Raw genomic sequence first — 18,652 nt, forward strand, 5'->3', positions numbered from 1 at the left:
AGTCACTCATCAAATATAATTAATTAACTACAAGCAATTTTAGATGTTAAAATATATGTTACTTATGAATAGCTTACACTCTAAAACAAGATGCTATAAAACATCAATACCGGTTCAGTTTAAGTTTGAATAGTCCAGTTTCGGTTTTTTATGATAAAACATCATTCCTAACGGTTTGACTTAAAAAAGTGAAATGAGTTGTAAACTACTAGCCATTCAGGCTTTGGCATAGTGGTAAAGGAAAAACCCTCTAGGTATTTAAATTAGGGGTAACTTTGTAGAATTGTAACCAAGTTTTAAAAGTGTTCCAATTAGGTCACTCAAGTTTCAAAAGTGTTACAATCAGGTCACTCAACATTCATTCTTCATTAAAATTAAGGGTTTTTTCATCCATTTTATAGGTAACCGTGGTGATGTGGATTTTTGTTTTCTTTTTTCTCTTTTATTTGATGTTAACGTCGAGTGATGACGTGGATTGTAACTTGTTTTTTTAATTTTTCATGTAATTAAATGGTTTTTATTTTTAATAAATATAATTTCATATATTAAAATAATTCGACCCCAGCATCTTATGCTCAATTTTTTTCTTGACACATGGAAAAAAGGACATGACTCGATTTGAATGTTAAGTTATCTAATTGGGACAAAAACAACACCAATAATCTAATTAGAACACTTTTGAAACTTGGTTAGCCACAACGAAGAAGTTCCGAGAGTTACGAAGGAAGCTTCGAGCTCATATTGGTCATGGGTTGAGAACGAGAATACCGGCCGAGTGTAACATTTAGCCGCCAGGTGTTAACAATTGATTGTAGAACCCAATAAAAAAAGTACAATACACTTTTAGGGTTTCAAAGTGCACACAAACTGCCTATTTAAACAAATCTTCTTCTTTAGTTTAACCATCATCACAGCCTCACACATCAGTCCTCGTTCCAAGTACCAGATTTTTCTTTTCATTCAACAAAATTATTCCTTCACTCTCAATCTGCATGTAGCACCCCGGGCTTCTCTGAAACAATAATCGTATGAAGAAGAAAGCCCCAATGCTTGTGCTAAATCAGATCTATTGCCGTCGAGTGTTGCAGTTCAGCCTCTGTACCTTTTCAATGGCCGCTTCTGTGTCAAATTGACGGCTACACATCATCAATAATCCTTGTAATTTTTATAACTTTTTCAGTACCTCAACTTAAGCGTTTTTCCTAAATCAATTAACTGGAAAGAGGTCTAGTCATACTTAACCCTAGGTGGTGTTACCGTGGAGGTTTTATTCTTTTTATTTGTTTTTCCTCTAAAATTATCTTCTATAATCGTGTTTTTCATTGATTTGTGTTGTGTCGGCAATGATTTGAATGATTTATCCGCGCTTCTGAGAGTAATCAGTGAAGTAAAGGATTCAAAATGGTTGAATTTCTTAATATGAGCCGACGAAGGTTTATGAAAATATGCAGTGATGATTGAATACACAGCTTTAAGCCAGTTCTGCTTCAGAGAATTCATGATTGATAGAGCTGTTATTTACTCTGAGCTTCTTCATTTGTTTTTTTTTTATTTTAATATTTTTCGATGATGATATAATCCAATTTTATGAGGTACGTGGATCCAAGACCCTGTTTTACAGGGAGAACCACTTGGTTGAAGCTGTATTTCAAATGGTATTACTGGATTTTACTGAGGATTATTAATTTTTATTAATATTATTGAGTTTAAACTATACTTTTTACCCTGGATTATGTAACGGGTTTGGAGTCTGAAAAAACTCAGAAAATATGTGTTGTCATCAGCTTCTTCTTTCGTAATATTAACGAGACTGGAGTTAAATAACAGCACAAAATTGTTTCTCGTATTTTAACTTTTTTGTTCGGTTTTGTCATATTTACGTGACATTATCTATATACATCTTTAATAAAATTAACTATTTTAATCGGCAATGACTCGAGAGCAATTTGTGAAGCAAAGACTTTAAAATCGTTCTATTTCCTACTACTTGAGGATTATGTTTTTTAGTATCTTGTGAAGAGTGTAAACTGTAAATCTTTCTACTATGTCTATAGATTTTCTAATTTTTATTGTTATTTCACTTAAAGACATTTTATCGAACACTTGGTATGCAAAGAGTCCAACCTAGTATACTAGTCGATTTCAATGAAGCATATTCAATCCATCAATTTCATAACAATAAAAAATTACCAAATTAATGAAGCTTTAACAAATTTGATAAACATAATAGAAGACAACATTAATAAAAAGAGTTGATGAACATACTCTAATATACAATACACCCACTGTGAAATCTTGATTCTACATTGAAATGGTGCGAAACTGGTATAAATTTGTATGTTGAACTGAAATGGAAGCATAAAACTAACTGTATCATGTGTAATTTGATCGCTGGTACATTGGAGTCAAAAATTGGATTCTGTGGACACAGAGAAATTCAGGGTTGGGTTTTAGGGGGGGAAACCGATAAACCCGATAGATAAAGGAACCAAAACTGATATTAAGGGCATGTTTGGCTACGCTTAGGGCATGTTTGGCTAAGCTTTTCAAAGTAACTTATTGACTTATTGGCTTAATCAAAAAGTCAATAAGTCATTTTAGTGTTTGGCAAATTAAAAAGTGCTTTTGAAAATGGCTTTTTGAGATGAATGAAAAGGAGTTTTTAAGAAGTCACAATATTGTGACTTCTTGGCCAGCTTATAACTTTTCAAGCTTCAAATTACCAATATACCTCTTATTTACCTCCTTATATCATATAAGCTAAGCCAAACACTTTTTAAAAAATAACTTATTGACTTATTGGCTTTTCCCACCCTATAAGTTAATCCAAATACTTTTTTTAAAAACTCATTTTCAAAAAGTCTTTTTCTCAAAAGTCCTTTTTAACTCTAATAAGCTTAGCCAAACATGCCCTTATTTAACTTAAAAATGACTTTTTGAAAAGAAGTTTTTAAAAAAGTGTTTGGATTAACTTATGGGTGAGAAAAGCCAATAAGTTGTTTTTTAAAAAGTGTTTGGCTTAGCTTATTGATGTAAAATGACTAAAATGACTTAGCTTATGGTAATTTGGTTTTTGAAAAGTTATAAGCTGCTCAAAAAGTCAGAACATCCTAACTTCTCAAAAATGACTTTTTCTCTTGAGTAAACTGCCATTTTGGTCCCTGAGGTTTGGTCAGTTTTGTCACTTTAGTCCAAAACTTAAACCTTTTGCATCTGGGTCCCTGTGGTTTCAGTTTTGTTGCCATTTTGGTCCAAAAGTGAAATCAGGTCATATTTGTCTTATAAAATCCTGCTATTTTGTCGTTTTCCTAAGGGGCAAAATGGTCATTTTGATAAGATAGCAGGATGGTCAGGAAAAATGGTCATTTTCCTCGGGGAAAATGGTCAGGAAAAGGACAAAATAGCAGGATTTTATAAGATAAAAATGACCTGATTTCACTTTTGGACCAAAATGGCAATAAGACTGAAACCACAGGGACCCAGATGCAAAAGGTTTGAGTTTTGTACTAAAGTGACAAAAGTAACCAAACCTCAGGGACCAAAATGGCAGTTTACTCTTTTCTCTTATACAAAAAGTCATTTTGAAAAGTCCTTTTGGGTTTGCCAAACACTGAATCTCCTTATTAGCTTTTTATTAAACTCAATAAATTATAAGTTAGGGTGGAAAAGCTTAGCCAAACATGCCCTAAGGGTGAGAGGGGCACTCCCCTAAGAGGGGAGTCCCATCTCTTACGCATAACCAATTCTCGTGTGCCACGTCAACTTCCCTCTTAAACTCCCCTCACACCCTCAATTTGATGGCGACACTCCCCTCTTAACTCCCCTTGTTTTTTTATTCAAAAAAAAAAAAGAAAAAAGAAAAGGTTTTGATTGGTTGAAAATCAGGCTGGCCCACCATCTCCCCCTCTCCTTCATCGGTGACTTCTCCCCGCTGCCACTCACCGAATTGGGTCACCGCAGGGATGGCGGCGGTGTTCCCGCTCGGGGAATAGGGTCACCGAAATGCCTCCCCGCTGGAGCCCCGGACCCCCTAATAACCAAAGTGTGTGGGTTTTTATTCTAGAATTCATAAAGGATGCCCGTACGATGAGCAAGAAGCTAAAGTGCTTCATGGTTCTCTTCTTGAAAGTCAGAAATCAAACAACTGATCCTTTGTATTTCAAACCAATCCAAACAACTGTCTACTGTCTCAAACTTCTAGTTATCTTGATGAATCAGCAATGCTTCTAAGTTCCCCAATCATTATAACCACATCTTTCACCAGTGCAGCCTTTTAATCACTGCCCCAAAACCCAATTTCTAAAATAAATATGCAATAAAGAGGAAGTTGTCAAAATGAGGGATATGCTGTGTGTTGAACCTTGTTTACCTTTTTGATTAAGCCTAAACCCTGGGCTTTGACGAGTAGATCATTTTCCACCTTTAGTCTGAATGATGTCGGTACCTTCTTGTTCCAAAGCCCTGCCAGCTTGGCCTCTAAAATTAGTGTCTATGGTTAGGAACAATTTATAAAAACTGAATTTGATGTTTATAATGTGTATAGGACATGCTACCTGATCAGTGAGGCTTAACGAGTGAGGCAGAGTCACGGATAATGCCACCAACGGAAGAATTCTCCATGTCTCCATCGTGAAGTTTAGTATCTACAGAAAAACATGAGACTAGTTGAAACTAGTGTTCAAGTGTTTGATGGAAAGTTGTTATAAAAAAACTAACAGACAAATGCTAAGAATTTAAATACAGACATGCTTTGGCGAAGAAAACTATGCCCGATCTCCAACTACATACAACATTTATTTGATGTGAACCACAATCACAGTGTAGTTATCAATTTTGCAAGAATCCAGGTGCATGTTTATATACGTGAAGACCGTCGATGCATTCTTGTGATGGGTCCCATCATAGTTACTAAAGGCGCGTGGCGCACTCAGGGCGATTTGTTGGGCCCAGGGCCTTATTTGCGCCTAGGCGCTCGCTTTAATAACTATGCAAAAGATTATTGGCATACATGAACAAACCTGAAGATTAAAGACGCGAGGCGCACTCAGGGCGATTTGTTGAGCCCGGGGCTTTATTTGTGCCTAGGCGCGCCTGGGCGCTCGCTTTAATAACTATGGGTCCCATCAGCATACGAGGAGGCTTTGCCCTTGTGCTTAGAAGCTTATTCTGTTAGCAACTTTATGGTAACATGTTCTTTTATAATCATTAATATTGCGTTATTGTGGTTTGGTTATATTCCTGTTCTGGGTTTTGGGGGTGTTTGGATTTGTGATATGAAACTGATTATCTGAATATTGTGACTTGAAGTCTTAATAATCAGTTTTAGTGTTCGGATAAACTATAAGCTTACTTTGCAGTCGTTTCTTACCCACTGCAACAACAGAATTAAAAACAGGAAATTATCTTTATTCTTGTTTTTCACCTTATTTAAAATACTTGTCATCCACACACTGCGACATGCACATGTTTGATTTTGAATATTTAACGAGTTAACGTTACCGGTTACCCGTGCGTTACTGCGTGATGTTGATTATGAAAATCTTTGAGATCATTATGTCTTCGACACCCATTTGTTCTTAACTAATGATATTAGAATTTGAAAATTGTTTTTTTTTTTTTTACGAAACAACTTTCTTTGATTTGGAATACAATAACCGAACTTGTTATAATTTTACCCCAACCCCAACACCACCACCACAAAACGTAAAAGTTTTATATTGTTAACGAATAACAACAGAATTTTGATAAATGTGATCTTGGGCAAATTAAGGACAAAACTTATATGCAATCACAAATTTTGATTGCAAAAGTTATGACGCACAATGAATAGAAATTGATTTTGGTTCTATAACAAACATAAAAGTTTTATATTGCTAATGAATAAAAAGAAAATTTTGATAAATGTGATCTTGAGCAAATTAGTAACAAAACTTATATGCAATTTAGATTGCAAAAATTATGCCGCATAATGAATAGAAACTGAATTTTGAGTGATGTTAAAAAATTTTGTTTGAGTTGTGGTTTTGTGAACTTATGAGAATCTAATGAATGGGAAAAGATCAAATAGGAAGTTAATTTTGGTTAGAAAGGATAGGAAGCCATAGGATTATGACATGTGGCAACATTTAAAATAAAGAAAAATGGTATTTTAGTCAATCCAACTCTTCTTCTTCCTTTTTCAAAACCCAGTAACTTCAAAACCCACTATTTTCAAAACTCACTATCTACAACCATTTCTTCACTTTTTATCTCAATAATCACTACATTATAGTGCGATTTTCATCACCAATCAATGATTCAAAACCCGATCAACGTGTTCTTCAGCTTTTTTTTTTGAAGAAAACCCAGTTTAATTTCATAAAAAAAAATCTCGTTTTTTCCGGTGATTTTGGAGATAATCACTCGATTCGTTCGATTCGAGCGTTGATAAGTGTATCTATCATTCAAATTTCGTCAATTGATGAAGAAATCAGCTTCGATCCATATAAGAAATTCTTTAATTTCATTTTCACGATCTGAGTTTTTTATTTAGTCATTGCGTTTTACGATCTTGGCGGGGGTCCGGGGGCGGCAGCCCCTGGCGAGGTCCAAGGGGTAGAGCCCCTGGCTGGGGTTGAGAGTTATATGTGGTTTCTGGCTATTGCGTTTTTGAAAAAAAACACATTTTTAAGTGTTTTTAGTCATTGCGTTTTTGGTAAAACACATTTTTTAGGTGTTTTCATTCCATTGTGTTTTAGAATGAGTCATTTATAAGTGTTTTCTGGCCATTGCATTTTACAAATAAGACATTTCTTTGTGTTTTTTGTGCATTGCGTTTTAGGTAAAACACTTTTTTATGTGTTTTCAGTCCATTGCGTTTTAGAAAACAGACATTTTAAGTGTTTTTTGGCCATTGCGTTTTACAAATAAGATATTTCTTTGTGTTTTTGGTGCATTGCGTTTTAGGTAAAAAACTTTTTTATGTGTTTTTGGTGCATTGCGTTTTAGGTAAAATACATTTTTATGTGTTTTCTGGCCATTGCGTTTTACAAATAAGACATTTCTTTGTGTTTTCTGGCCATTGCGTTTTACAAATAAGTCATTTATTTGTGTTTTTGGTGCTATGCGTTTTAGAAAAATGTCATTTTTTAGGTTTTTTTTCATTGCGTTTTACGTAACTGGTGGTTTTTCTATTGCGTTTTACGCAACTGGGTTTTAATTTTTTTTAAATATAGCAATAGTATACTCGTTTTAAAGATAAAAAAACGCTCGTTTTTTTGGTGCAATTTTTATAAAAAAAATAATGTCGTATGAAAGAGTTATTAACGTTTAAAAAATGAGGGGGAATTGGAGGAGAGAGAAACTATTGGCTTTGATTGACTAGAATCCATTGAACAAACTCACGCGCCTCTTTTCTTCCTTTCAATTTCCCTGATTTAATCTTAGCCCTTGATTAACTTAATGGATGGTCAAGATCACTTCCTAGCCTTCCTAGCCAAATAAACTTCCTATTGTATCTCCACCCTCTAATGCATATACAAATAGTCAAATACTAAAAAGGAAATTGAAAACATAACAACTCAAAAAAGTAATACGTTAGAATTATGTAAATCTCCTAAAGTTGGAAACACAACATATCAAAAAAAAAATGTAACATGTTAGAATTATGTCAATTTCCTATACTCCTAATCCGTACAACATTACTAAAAATAATATTTCTAAATTGACATTACCATATGAAAATATATAAAACTCTCCATCTCCTACTCTCGCTCACCATACAAAGACCCCACCACCATCGAAGACAAAAAAAAACCCGTTAAGGAACCGTCTTTGCCACCACCGTCGCAGATCTGTAAGTCGTCATCCGCCCCTCTCAACTTGTGTCAGCAAGATCCAAATCATTAATCGGTGATGTTGAATCTTCCTACTCTCGCTCCCATGTCAGACGCAACCAACTTCTTCGTCTCTACCGTGAGTGAAAGAGAGGGGCCGGTTGGGTTTCTCTGGCGAGGCCCTTGCGGCGATCCTCGGTGGTCAAAAATGTGTCGTTCATAGCGTTGAGATATCCATCACACCCATCGCTAGGGGTGTTCAAGATCGGATTATCCGGTTTTCGGATATCCGAAAATTTCGGACAGTGAATATTGATATCGAATCCGTATCTGAAATTTCGGATATCCGAAATCCGAATTTATAAAAAGAAATCAAAAAATCTGTTTCGTATATAGATTAAAACTAAACTTATATTCAATTTTCCAAATTTCCAACATTTAAAATTAAAAACAATCATAAATTCACACGAATACAATTGTTTACTACTTTTTTACTAATTTTTACAATACTTCAAATTAAATATAATGCTCATAGACTATATGTTTTCCGATATCGGATGATCGGATTATCCGAAATTTTTGAAATTCATATCCGAATCCGAAAATTCGGATTATCCGGTTTTCGGATATCCAAAATTTTGGATATTTAGGATACAGATTTTTGGATATTTCGGATCCGGATTTTTTGAACACCCCACTCCCCCAGCCCTATCCCCCGATCACTTTCTAGCCGGTACTCACATCTCTGCCGGCGGCCCAGCCGTAACCAGTAAACAAATCTGTCAGAAAAGGTAACGAATTTCGACCAATTTCCCACTTTACCCTCCACCCCACCCTTTCCACCACACCCAAAACAACAATGATCACCGGCCATGATTTCTACACGCTCATGTCCGCCATGGTCCCATTATACGTCGCCATGATCCTCGCCTACGGCAGCGTATGATGGTGGAAAATCTTCACACCAGACCAGTGCTCCGGAATAAACCGTTTCGTCGCCATTTTCGTCGTTCCATTACTCTCATTCCACTTCATCTCCATGAACAACCCGTACGAGATGAACTTTCGCTTCATCGTTGCAAACACTAGGGGTTTTCAAAAAAATCCGGATCCGAAATCGAATCCGAAATATCCGATATTTTGGATATCCGAAAATTTGGATATCCGAAAACCAGATAATCCGAATTTTCGGATTCGGATTGGGATTCAGATATGAATTTTAAAAATTTCAGATAATCCGATTATCCGATATCCGGAAACTAATTATTTTTTTTATAAATATATATAGTATATGAGCATTATATTTAGTTTGCAGTATTGTAAAAATTAGTAAAAAAGTAGTAAATAATTGTATTCGTGTGAATTTATGATTGTTTTTAATTTTAAATGTTGGAAATTTGGAAAATCGAATATAAGTTTAGTTTTAATCTATATACGAAAAAGATTTTTTGATTTCTTTTTATAAATTGGGATATCCGTTTGGATATCCTAATCTGTATTCGAAATTTCGGATATCCGAAAATCGGATATCCGAAATTTCGGATACGGATTCGGATATCAATATTCACTATCCGAAATTTTTGGATATCCGGATAATCCGATCTTAAACACCTTTCGGGTGGAGCTCCGCCGTAGAACTTGAACCCAGTTTATTTAGACCAATTTGCCGCTCTTTACCCTTCTCTTCTTCACCATATCCAAAATCTTCTCTTCCCATTTCTACACCAAAAAGATAACCATTAAACAATGTAATTTTTAAATACGTTAAAATTATGTAAAATTACTAATATACCCGTAGTTTTACTATTTTGATGATCGGACACCATCATCCTAATCTCCTTAGCGTCATTCGGGTCAGGGCGACCCGAATGCTCCGCACCACTTCCAAAAACATGTAGCCCGCCTTCGGATACAGGCGACACACTGGAGCTCCATACAAACATATAAAGCTCCTTAGCGTCATGACTGGCTTTATTAAGCCCACCATTTTGTTGTGCTTGTGTTTGTTTTTGACTTTCTGATTGTTGACTTTTAACTGACTTCACACCATTCGAAGCAATATCCGGATTAGGAGCCGGATAAAACCCGAACTTAGGTGAATTCATATTGAGCGGCCTCGGGGCCGTACTCTCTTCAAAATTCGTCCGCCTCGGGGTCGCATCCGTGGGTCCAAAGTTTGACAAACGCCCACCCGGAAACCCTATCATCGAATAAAAAACCGATGGATTAAAATCCGATCCTCTAGGAGTCGGGTTTCGAGACGAACTCAAACTATAAATCTCCGCGCCAGTGAGATTCGACGGGCGAGGAGTCATACCTGTAACCGAACCCAACCCTAACGACCGTCTAGAAACATTACTCTTTCTCACAGTCACGTGCAACTTCCCATCATCACCAATCTCAACATCCGTCTCCAAAAAATCATGTCCGTCAAGCGAAACGACATCAGACTCAACTTTAAACGACACGATATCCGCAGCAGTTTCAGGAAACCACTCCATAATAAGCATCTTTGCACCCCTATATTCAAACAAAAACAATAACAAAGTGTACCATATTATACACTGCAACACAACAACCTGCACCATTAGAAACCCAGAATATTCTCCATACATAGCAATCAACAGAGGAATCCCCATCACGAGAGTATTGGGCAACGTGGACAACGAAAAGATGGTGATCACCCACTCGAGACTACCATTACAGGCAACGTTTGCCCATAGAGTTAGGGCCACAAGCATTATAATCTTTTGGAGAGTGTCTACTAGGGGTGTTCAAGATCGGATTATCCGCTTTTCGGATATCCGAACACCGGATATCCAAAAATTTCGGATAGTGAATATTGATATCCGAATCCGTATCCGAAATTTCGGATATCCGAAGTTTCGGATACAGATTCGGATATCCAAACGGATATCCGAATTTATAAAAAGAAATCAAAAAATCTGTTTCGTATATAGATTAAAACTAAACTTATATTTGATTTTCCAAATTTCCAACATATCAAATTAAAAACAATCATAAATTCACAAGAATACAATTAGTTACTGCTTTTTTACTAATTTTTACAATACTGCAAACTAAATATAATGCGCATATACTCTATATATTTATAAAAAATAATTAGTTTTCGGATATTGGATAATCGGATTATCCGAAATTTTTGAAATTCATATCCGAATCCAAATCCGAAAATTCGGATTATCCGGTTTTCAGATATCCAAAATTTCGGATATTTCGGATACGGATTTTCGGATATTTCGGATTCGATTTCGGATCCGGATTTTTTTGAACACCCCTACCCATCGCCGCTGGTTTCCTTCAGACAAAAACCTATTAGATCTGATTATGGCTGATTCTTGGATGACCGAGTGAACCCGTATACGCGTTGATGATGTTTGCAACTTTGGATTAATTTTTTCAGATGCAAATGATGGCTGTTATATAGGATGTTGGTACCCTCAGCCGAAGCATTATGTCATTTCCCGAATTGTTGTGAACTTGTTATAATGAAGCACATGAAACATTGTGTCATTTACCGAATCGGTGTGAATGTATTTAATTAAAACACATGTTCGTTTAAAAAAGATTCGATGGTTTTAATACCGTTTCACACCAGAAGTTTTAAGTGAAGTTTTGTGTTTGTTGAAAACTTTGGGGGCGTTTGGTTTGTAGGAATTCAATAGAATTTAAGTGAACTGGAATCTGAATTCCATCTCTTAATATGTTTGGTTCACAGAATTTGATGGAATTGGAATCTCAATTCCAATCTTTATGTGTTTGGTTGACAATGGAATTTGAATTAGAATTAGCATGAATTCCTTTAAATTCCTTTAAGTGGAGGAATTCAAAATCCTTCCTATATGTGAAGGAATTAAAGTATTTTAATTGGAATCTTCGACCGTTTCGACCCGTACCGGTTTCAATCTGAACCGTTTCGACCCGTACCGGTTTCAATCCGAACCATTTCGACCCGTACCAGTTTCAATCCGAACCGTTTCGACCCGTACCGTTTCGACACGAACATGAACCGTTTCGACGTGAATCATTCTGATACGAACCGTTTCTACGCGAACCGTTCCGACCCCTACCGTTTCGAATCAAACCGTTTCGAATTAGACCATTTTGACGTGAACCGCTTCGACCGTACCGTTTCGACGCGAACTGTTTCTACACGAATCGTTTGACCCGTGCCGTTTCGAATCGAACCATTCGACCCTGAGCCGTTTCGCCCCGAACGTTTAGTCACGACGAGAATCGAATAGTCAAAAGGTTATTGAGCTGTTTTGACTTTTGACAATCAAGTCAACACATAATAAACGTTCAGCACTATGATTTAAGAAATGAAAATCATGCTCACAATCATATTGATAATCTAGCCCGTTCTCTCAAGAAAAAAAGGAAAATTGGCGCGACTCAATTTTGACACGAACCGATTCGACGCGAACCGTTTTGACCCGTACCGTTTCGATCCGAACCGGGAGTTGTGGGTGACGTGGTGATGGATTCCAATTCATTTGACAACCAAACACAACAAAAATGGAATTGAGATTCCAATTCCAACAATTTCCAATTCCAATTGGAATGTTTAAATTCCAAATCCAATTCCCTCAAATTCTAATTCCTATACAAATTCCAATTCCAAAACATTCCATGGACCAAACGCCTTCATTTACTTGCAAATTTATGTTTTGGCTTAATTGGGTCGTGTATCTGTGTATCTGGCGACTGTTACTTTGTGTTTGTATTTTGATTATCCAAACTGGTTATCTAGTTATTGATTTATGCAACAATATGCACTTTTTAAAGTTACTTACCTAAACTGTTATATGATTATTTAGAAGTAGAATAAATAGTTCTATATAGATAGTCTGAATTTACTTGTTAATACAAAAAAAGATTGGAACAGAAAAAAAAATATTTTAATAGGCAAGTTGTCTGGTTGTATATTCTAGGTTATAGAGCATTAAAAATGAACAAGCAAGCAGTCTCATATGTTAAATAGTATTTTTCAGTGCAATTGTATGTTCTGGATAGAAACTGTGCAAAAGGTAATAATTAAAGTTTGTATTTTACTCTTAGGGCGCTTGGGGCACCCCCGTGATGGCGTGGTCATCGTGATCACACCGCAGCAAGTGGTGTGATCACGGTAGTGAGGATGTTGAGCGTGATGGTGGTCAGGGTTGTGGTTGTTGTGATGAAGCCCTTGTTCAACGGTCATAACCACCTTAAAAAATGTGCGAGTAAAAGTTGGAACGTGGACTTATTGTTAGTTATCATGTAATTCATGGCTACATGCTGTGAAATTCTATTGACATGACTTGTGATGTAAAATTCAGGGGTGCCATTCGTGTTAGGTTGTTTTGGTTTAACGGGTTTTTGGGTTGGAGTGTTGAATTGTTCAACCAAAAATGATCTATATATTCATTTGTGTCAAAAACAGCAACCATGAAGCGCACACGTATTAAAATCGTGTAATCCGAACATGACCTGTTTAACTCATTTTATCGATATGTGGCAAACAGGTTGACGGGTGATAATTATGCTAATTAATCAAGTTGGTGGGTTGTAATAAATGGGTTAAACAGGTTGGTGGGTCGATTTGTTTACGGTTAGTTGACTTGTTCAATTAAAGGCATTGAGTTGATCTAGACCTTAATATTCCAAGTTCTGTAATGCAATATGATGAATTGAGTTGAGCTAGACCTATTTCATCGTGGATGGAAGAAGTTCGCATCTAAACCCCTACAAACCAAGTTCCATACCGCACCAACAACTACCAACAAACTTAGTGCGGTGCCTAAACTACCAAGAGCAAAGTTAAGCCACCACTTTGCGGATTTCATTGGAGGCCTCTTGATCGCAATCCACATGAGACATGGGTAACCAAACGTCAAGTGCAAAGAAATCCCTCCGATAATTAGTGCTAAGCTTGGCAGAAATGGGAAGGCCACGGATACTAAGAAGGTCAAGCCTCCAAAGAAAATCCGGATACCCATACGGATTAACTTTGGGCATTCGTGTTTTGCGCGGCTTGTGTATAAGCGCTCCAAGTTGTCGTAGAAAACCATGCTGTAGATTTGGAAAGCAGTGACACAACTTATGATGATCTGCATGTATATGATACCTAGCAATGGTGTAGACATGTGATAGTTAAGGGTGGTTGAGATTGCCGTTAGCACTCCTCCATTGATTGGAATCTGCAATCACTTATATAAGTATATTTAGTTCATAGATAAAATCAATTTAACTATGACGGTTGTTAAATAAAAGTTTCGGTTTTGCAAACCTTGTTTCCAAACGCCCAATATCCAACAGTTGCTAAGGGGAAGAAACACAATGCAATAATGAGATATGATGCTACCATTCCTTTCAACATGAACGTTGATGATGAGCGATTTGGGGTTGATGGCATAGTACCCTATAACATATCAAGGATGCATAATCAGTTGATTTATCTTGAAATAGTGTAGAAAAAATGTCTCTGGATTACGTAGGAAAAACTTGTTTCGGAAATGTGTAGGAAATGTATGTGTCGGAAATGTCTACGGAATTTTTTGATGGAAATGTGTAAAAAAATATTCGTCTGAAAAAGTTACCCACAACTAGTGGCGGACCTATAAATTATTTTCTGGGGATGCAATCGGGATTTTTGTCTATAAAATACAAAAAAAATAAATTTTAAGGTAGTTTTCTACGCATTTCTTGGGTCCGCCCCTGCCCACAACAGATTTTCTGACAAATTTATTTTTGTCTTAAAAGTCTTGTCAGCGGTAGTTTTCTACGCATTTCTGATGAATATTGTTGTCCGAAACGATATGTTTTTTTTTTTTTTTTGTAAGTGTCTTGTAGCCTTGCTAGATGTGGGATTGATATGATCATAACACGATAGGTTACAGATAAAATGTACCTGTATCTCTAACACAATATTATGGCCTCTAAATGCAACTGCAATGATCCCAAGTGCATTGAAGATACTTCGAACATGACCTGATTCTGATGAATCATACATAGCAGCACCATCTACCTTCCCTTTTGCAACAAACACGATCCATAATATCGTACAATATCCAACAGCCATGATTGCGCCAAGGAACGACACCAAAGATACCGAATGCAAATTTGTACAAAACAAAGAGAGAAGAATTGCCATAGTAATGAAAACCAAGAACCATTCTATTGTTGTCAAAGGGTGTTTGGAGGAACAGTCCCCACACAAGAGTTGATAGAAAAGCTTCATGGCTCCACCTCCTGTGATTATGAACATGACACATGTGCCTCCTGAAAGATACATTATCGGGAAAATGGCTAGAACTTTCCCCAATTTTACTCCTGCAAAAGTGGAAACATGTTAATATGTTATGTAAAGATCCTATTGTATGTTAATTACTATAAAACGGAGCTTATGTTCATACCAAAAGCAGCAATAGAAAGTTGAAGGTATCTACTGAAGCGAGTACCAGGGACCGACTCGTGAAGACTCACTAGCAATCCAATGGTGTAGAGCTGCCATACAAATGCCACAGACAAACACACAATCCCCCAAAACCTGCAACACAAAAAAGATACATGTACCAAACAGCGTGTATAATTGTGTGAACTAAAAGAGTATTGTTACTATTTTATTCTAGTAATTAATTAAAAGTGTATAACTAGTTACCAACTCTGAATATTCTAGTAATTAATTAAAAGTGTATAACTAGTTACCAACTCTGAAATCAATTGTCTTGAAATTGGGTTTAACTTAGGGTATCCGGGGCACCCTTCGGTGACCCCTTAGGGGACTCAACTCACCTATTAGGTGTGTGGTGCCAACAATTAGGTAAGTTAGAGAGAGAGTAGAGAGAGAGGGTGAAATAGGTGGGGAGTTGCCGAAGAGAGGGGAGGAGAGAGGGAGAGCTTGACCAATCAATGCTTTTCTTCTTCTTTTTTTTTAAAAAAAAAAAAAAAAACCAATTCACCTAAGAGGGGAGTGCCGCCATCAAAAAGGGGTATTAGGGGAGTGTTAGAGGGGAGTTGACGTGGCATTTTATGGTTGGTTATGTGTAAGAGGGGGGACTCACCTAAGAGATGAGCACCCCTTACACCCTTAAGTTCTTACTTGCAAACCATGAATTTAATTTCTGTCATTTTTTAATTTTTTTAATATTTAATTTTAATATTTCAAACACATTATTTTATTCCATATTTCAATATAAATTTTTTAAAGTAAATGTAACTTAAACAAATAATTTATTATTTGGTAATCTCAAATATACTTCTTATTAAGAAAAAGTCAGTTTTGATAAATGAGGTATAATAAAAAAGTTAAAACAAAATTATGTATATAGATTTCTTTTAATACTAAAAAACTATTTAAAAAAGAACAAAATGTTAGATAAAAATTAGAAACAGATAAAGATGAATTCTGGATTTGCAACTCCAAGAGTAACGGAAAGAGATTTAATATTTTTAAGAATAAAATATATATAAAAGTGGAAGCACGTAACTCATAATAATAATTCATTTATATTTTAAGAAACAAACTAATTGAAAAGATAACTTCACTACACATACATAAACATATCGTATATAAACTCAAGTTTCGTAATTGAAAAAGATAACTTCACTACACATACATAAACATGTATATAGTATATTTTTTTTGAAAGGTGTGTTTCAGCCGTGAAGACAATCCTAGACAACTCCCAGGTCCCGAGTTCGAATCCCTACCCACACACCGGTGTCCTCCTTTCAAACCGTCACGGGGAATTTTTTCGTGGAGTGCATGGATCAAACCGGAAACCTAGCCCGGGCGGGAACCAACCTAAGGTGTAAACCCTCCCACCTTCGACCAGCTGGATTGGCCATCATTGACACATGCATATCGTATATAAACTCATAAAGTTTCGGTTTCTTTAATAAAAAATCAGAACCATATAAATGTTCTCCATTTTTTTTGTATTCCTCTTGTGAGTTTAAATATGCGGTTATATACTATTAATGAATTAGCATATCAATTCAAATTTTGTATTCTTTCTTGTGAGTTTAAATATGCGGTTATATATACTATTAATGAATTAGCATTTATCAATTCAAATTTTGTATTCTTTATATCTCTGGAAAATCTTTTGGAGTTAGAAGGTAAAATTCTTTTTATAGTTTTTTTTTTTTTTTTACTTTTCATTAATATGGTTATTATTTTGTATGAAGAGGTGGTTATAAAAACACTAATTACCTTTAAAAAAAATCTAAATACACCATACTCTAATTAGTATTTAGACCCTACTCTATAACATTAATTAGATTTTACTAAAAAGTAACTATAGCAACCAATTAGAATATGATATTTTATAAGGTTTGACCAAAATTAAGTTTTAACTTATTTAAATTAAATTGCATTAAAAAAAATTAGAATATTGTATTTAATAAGGTTTGACCAAAATTAAGTTTTAACTTTAAATTAAATTGCATTTAAGACTAACTAGGTATTTTCTAATAAAAATAATGAATGTCACTTATTGTACCTTGAAAGTGATTACAAAATTAAAACAAAAATAAATTACTGATATAGTTAATTACATAGTTAGTCAATTTGATTTGCACAAAGTAACATATTTTGTAAGGTTTAGAGGTATTAACGTTAATTGTTTGTTAAACTATTAGTACCTAAGTATGTTATTTTGTGTAAACCACAGAGACTAACTATGTTAATACGTACCCTAGAAGTTAATACCTCCAAACGTTACAAAATGAAAAGTTAATACTTTAGAATGTGATTTTAAACCATTAGTACCTAAGTATGTTATTTTATACAAACCACATAAACTAACTATGTAATTAACTCTTACTGATATCTCAAACAACTATTAATAGAAAAGCTTAGTGGCCTTAGAACTACAACGTTCTAAGCATCAGCTCAACAAATTGAATGGCAATTTTTTTTTTTAATATTTTAGGTCCATTTTTTATCTTTTTAGAGAAAATGCTTTAAATACGTATGACATGCAAGGCAAGAGGTGGTAACTAGATATATCATCAACCTTGCTTCCCAATGATTTACATGAAAAACACTTGTGTAAAAAATCATACATTTTTTTTTACTTTTTACATCTCTTACTTAATAAAAAAAACATAAGGTTTGGCAAAAAAAATTTTTTTGATAATACGTTCGGAAAATAGGAATTCTCACGGTTCTCTTAACTCATAATAAGGAGTTCCTATTTGATCTTTGTGCTATATATAAAAAAAATGTAAAACCGATAAGTTTAATAAATTAAAAAAAAAACTAATTTTACATTCCAGAAAATAAGAATATGTATAAAAACTAATTATTAGGTTATAGGTATAAAAGATTAAATAAAAGAGTTTCAGTAATTAAGCTTAGTTAACAATAGGTGCATTTAACGAGAGATTATTCCAAAAAGAAAGTCATCTTTCAAAACAAAAAAAAAAGGAAGTTGGGTGTAAATAGCAACAAAAAGGCATGATTGCTGTTATTGGTGTTTAAACATAAATAAATAAATAAATCTAAGTAGGGTAGGGTAAATTTACCAGCCAAGGTATAGGAAGGCGATTGGGAGAGAGAGTGTTTGGATTCCAATTCCAGAGGAAAGCAAATGGAATGTAGCAGTCCATGAATTCCCTCTTCTTGATTTGGTGATCGGAAGCCATTCGTCTGGTGGTTGGTATGTGAGATTAAATATATAAAATGTAATATTTAATCTTGTAGCCTATATAATCATTTATATTATATTAGATCAAAATATATTTATTAACCTATTAATAATTAGTTGGTAATTGTTGATGGACCATATTACCCTTATTAACTAATTGGGTTTCCTCTTGGGTGTATAAAT

The 18,652-nt window shown here is 35.0% G+C and overlaps 2 protein-coding genes and 5 non-coding genes across 7 annotated transcripts; 5 read left to right on the forward strand and 2 right to left on the reverse strand.

Annotated features, from left to right (window-relative positions):
- The first annotated feature begins 988 nt into the window (after positions 1-988).
- Positions 989-1,144, forward strand: LOC118488755. The gene has a single exon (XR_004885290.1). It is a non-coding gene; the product is annotated as a small nucleolar RNA snoR134 (small nucleolar RNA).
- Positions 1,145-1,338: 194 nt separating this feature from the next.
- LOC118488754 lies at positions 1,339-1,427 on the forward strand. The gene has a single exon (XR_004885289.1). It is a non-coding gene; the product is annotated as a small nucleolar RNA U36a (small nucleolar RNA).
- Positions 1,428-1,442: 15 nt separating this feature from the next.
- Positions 1,443-1,534, forward strand: LOC118488723. Its single transcript, XR_004885267.1, has one exon. It is a non-coding gene; the product is annotated as a small nucleolar RNA Z223 (small nucleolar RNA).
- Positions 1,535-1,562: 28 nt separating this feature from the next.
- LOC118488740 lies at positions 1,563-1,678 on the forward strand. The gene has a single exon (XR_004885275.1). It is a non-coding gene; the product is annotated as a small nucleolar RNA Z278 (small nucleolar RNA).
- Positions 1,679-1,729: 51 nt separating this feature from the next.
- On the forward strand, positions 1,730-1,837 carry LOC118488748. The gene has a single exon (XR_004885283.1). It is a non-coding gene; the product is annotated as a small nucleolar RNA snoR97 (small nucleolar RNA).
- Positions 1,838-9,336: 7,499 nt separating this feature from the next.
- On the reverse strand, positions 9,337-11,120 carry LOC110920112 (auxin efflux carrier component 4). Its single transcript, XM_035985678.1, has 3 exons — positions 11,117-11,120; positions 9,607-10,575; positions 9,337-9,533 (listed from the first exon to the last, which is right to left on the reverse strand). The coding sequence occupies exons 1-3, from the start codon at positions 11,118-11,120 to the stop codon at positions 9,418-9,420; spliced, it is 1,089 nt and encodes a 362-aa protein (XP_035841571.1). The 3' UTR covers positions 9,337-9,417.
- Positions 11,121-13,345: 2,225 nt separating this feature from the next.
- LOC110920111 (lysine histidine transporter-like 8) lies at positions 13,346-18,481 on the reverse strand (the record flags this gene model as incomplete). Its single annotated transcript, XM_035985679.1, has 5 exons — positions 13,346-14,014; positions 14,104-14,235; positions 14,725-15,146; positions 15,230-15,363; positions 18,348-18,481. Coding segments are annotated over 5 exons (1,311 nt in total), but the record flags the coding sequence as incomplete, so codon positions are not given.
- Positions 18,482-18,652: the final 171 nt, after the last annotated feature.

This window comes from Helianthus annuus, chromosome 16 (genome assembly GCF_002127325.2).
Source record: "Helianthus annuus cultivar XRQ/B chromosome 16, HanXRQr2.0-SUNRISE, whole genome shotgun sequence".
NCBI lineage: Eukaryota > Viridiplantae > Streptophyta > Magnoliopsida > Asterales > Asteraceae > Helianthus > Helianthus annuus.

Excerpts from the sequence above, each read along its gene's own strand:
- LOC110920112 (XM_035985678.1), bottom strand. Across the intron at positions 9,534-9,606 it reads TCAAAATAGTAAAACTACGG|AAATGGGAAGAGAAGATTTT; the intron begins GTATATTAGTAA and ends TTTTTGGTGTAG.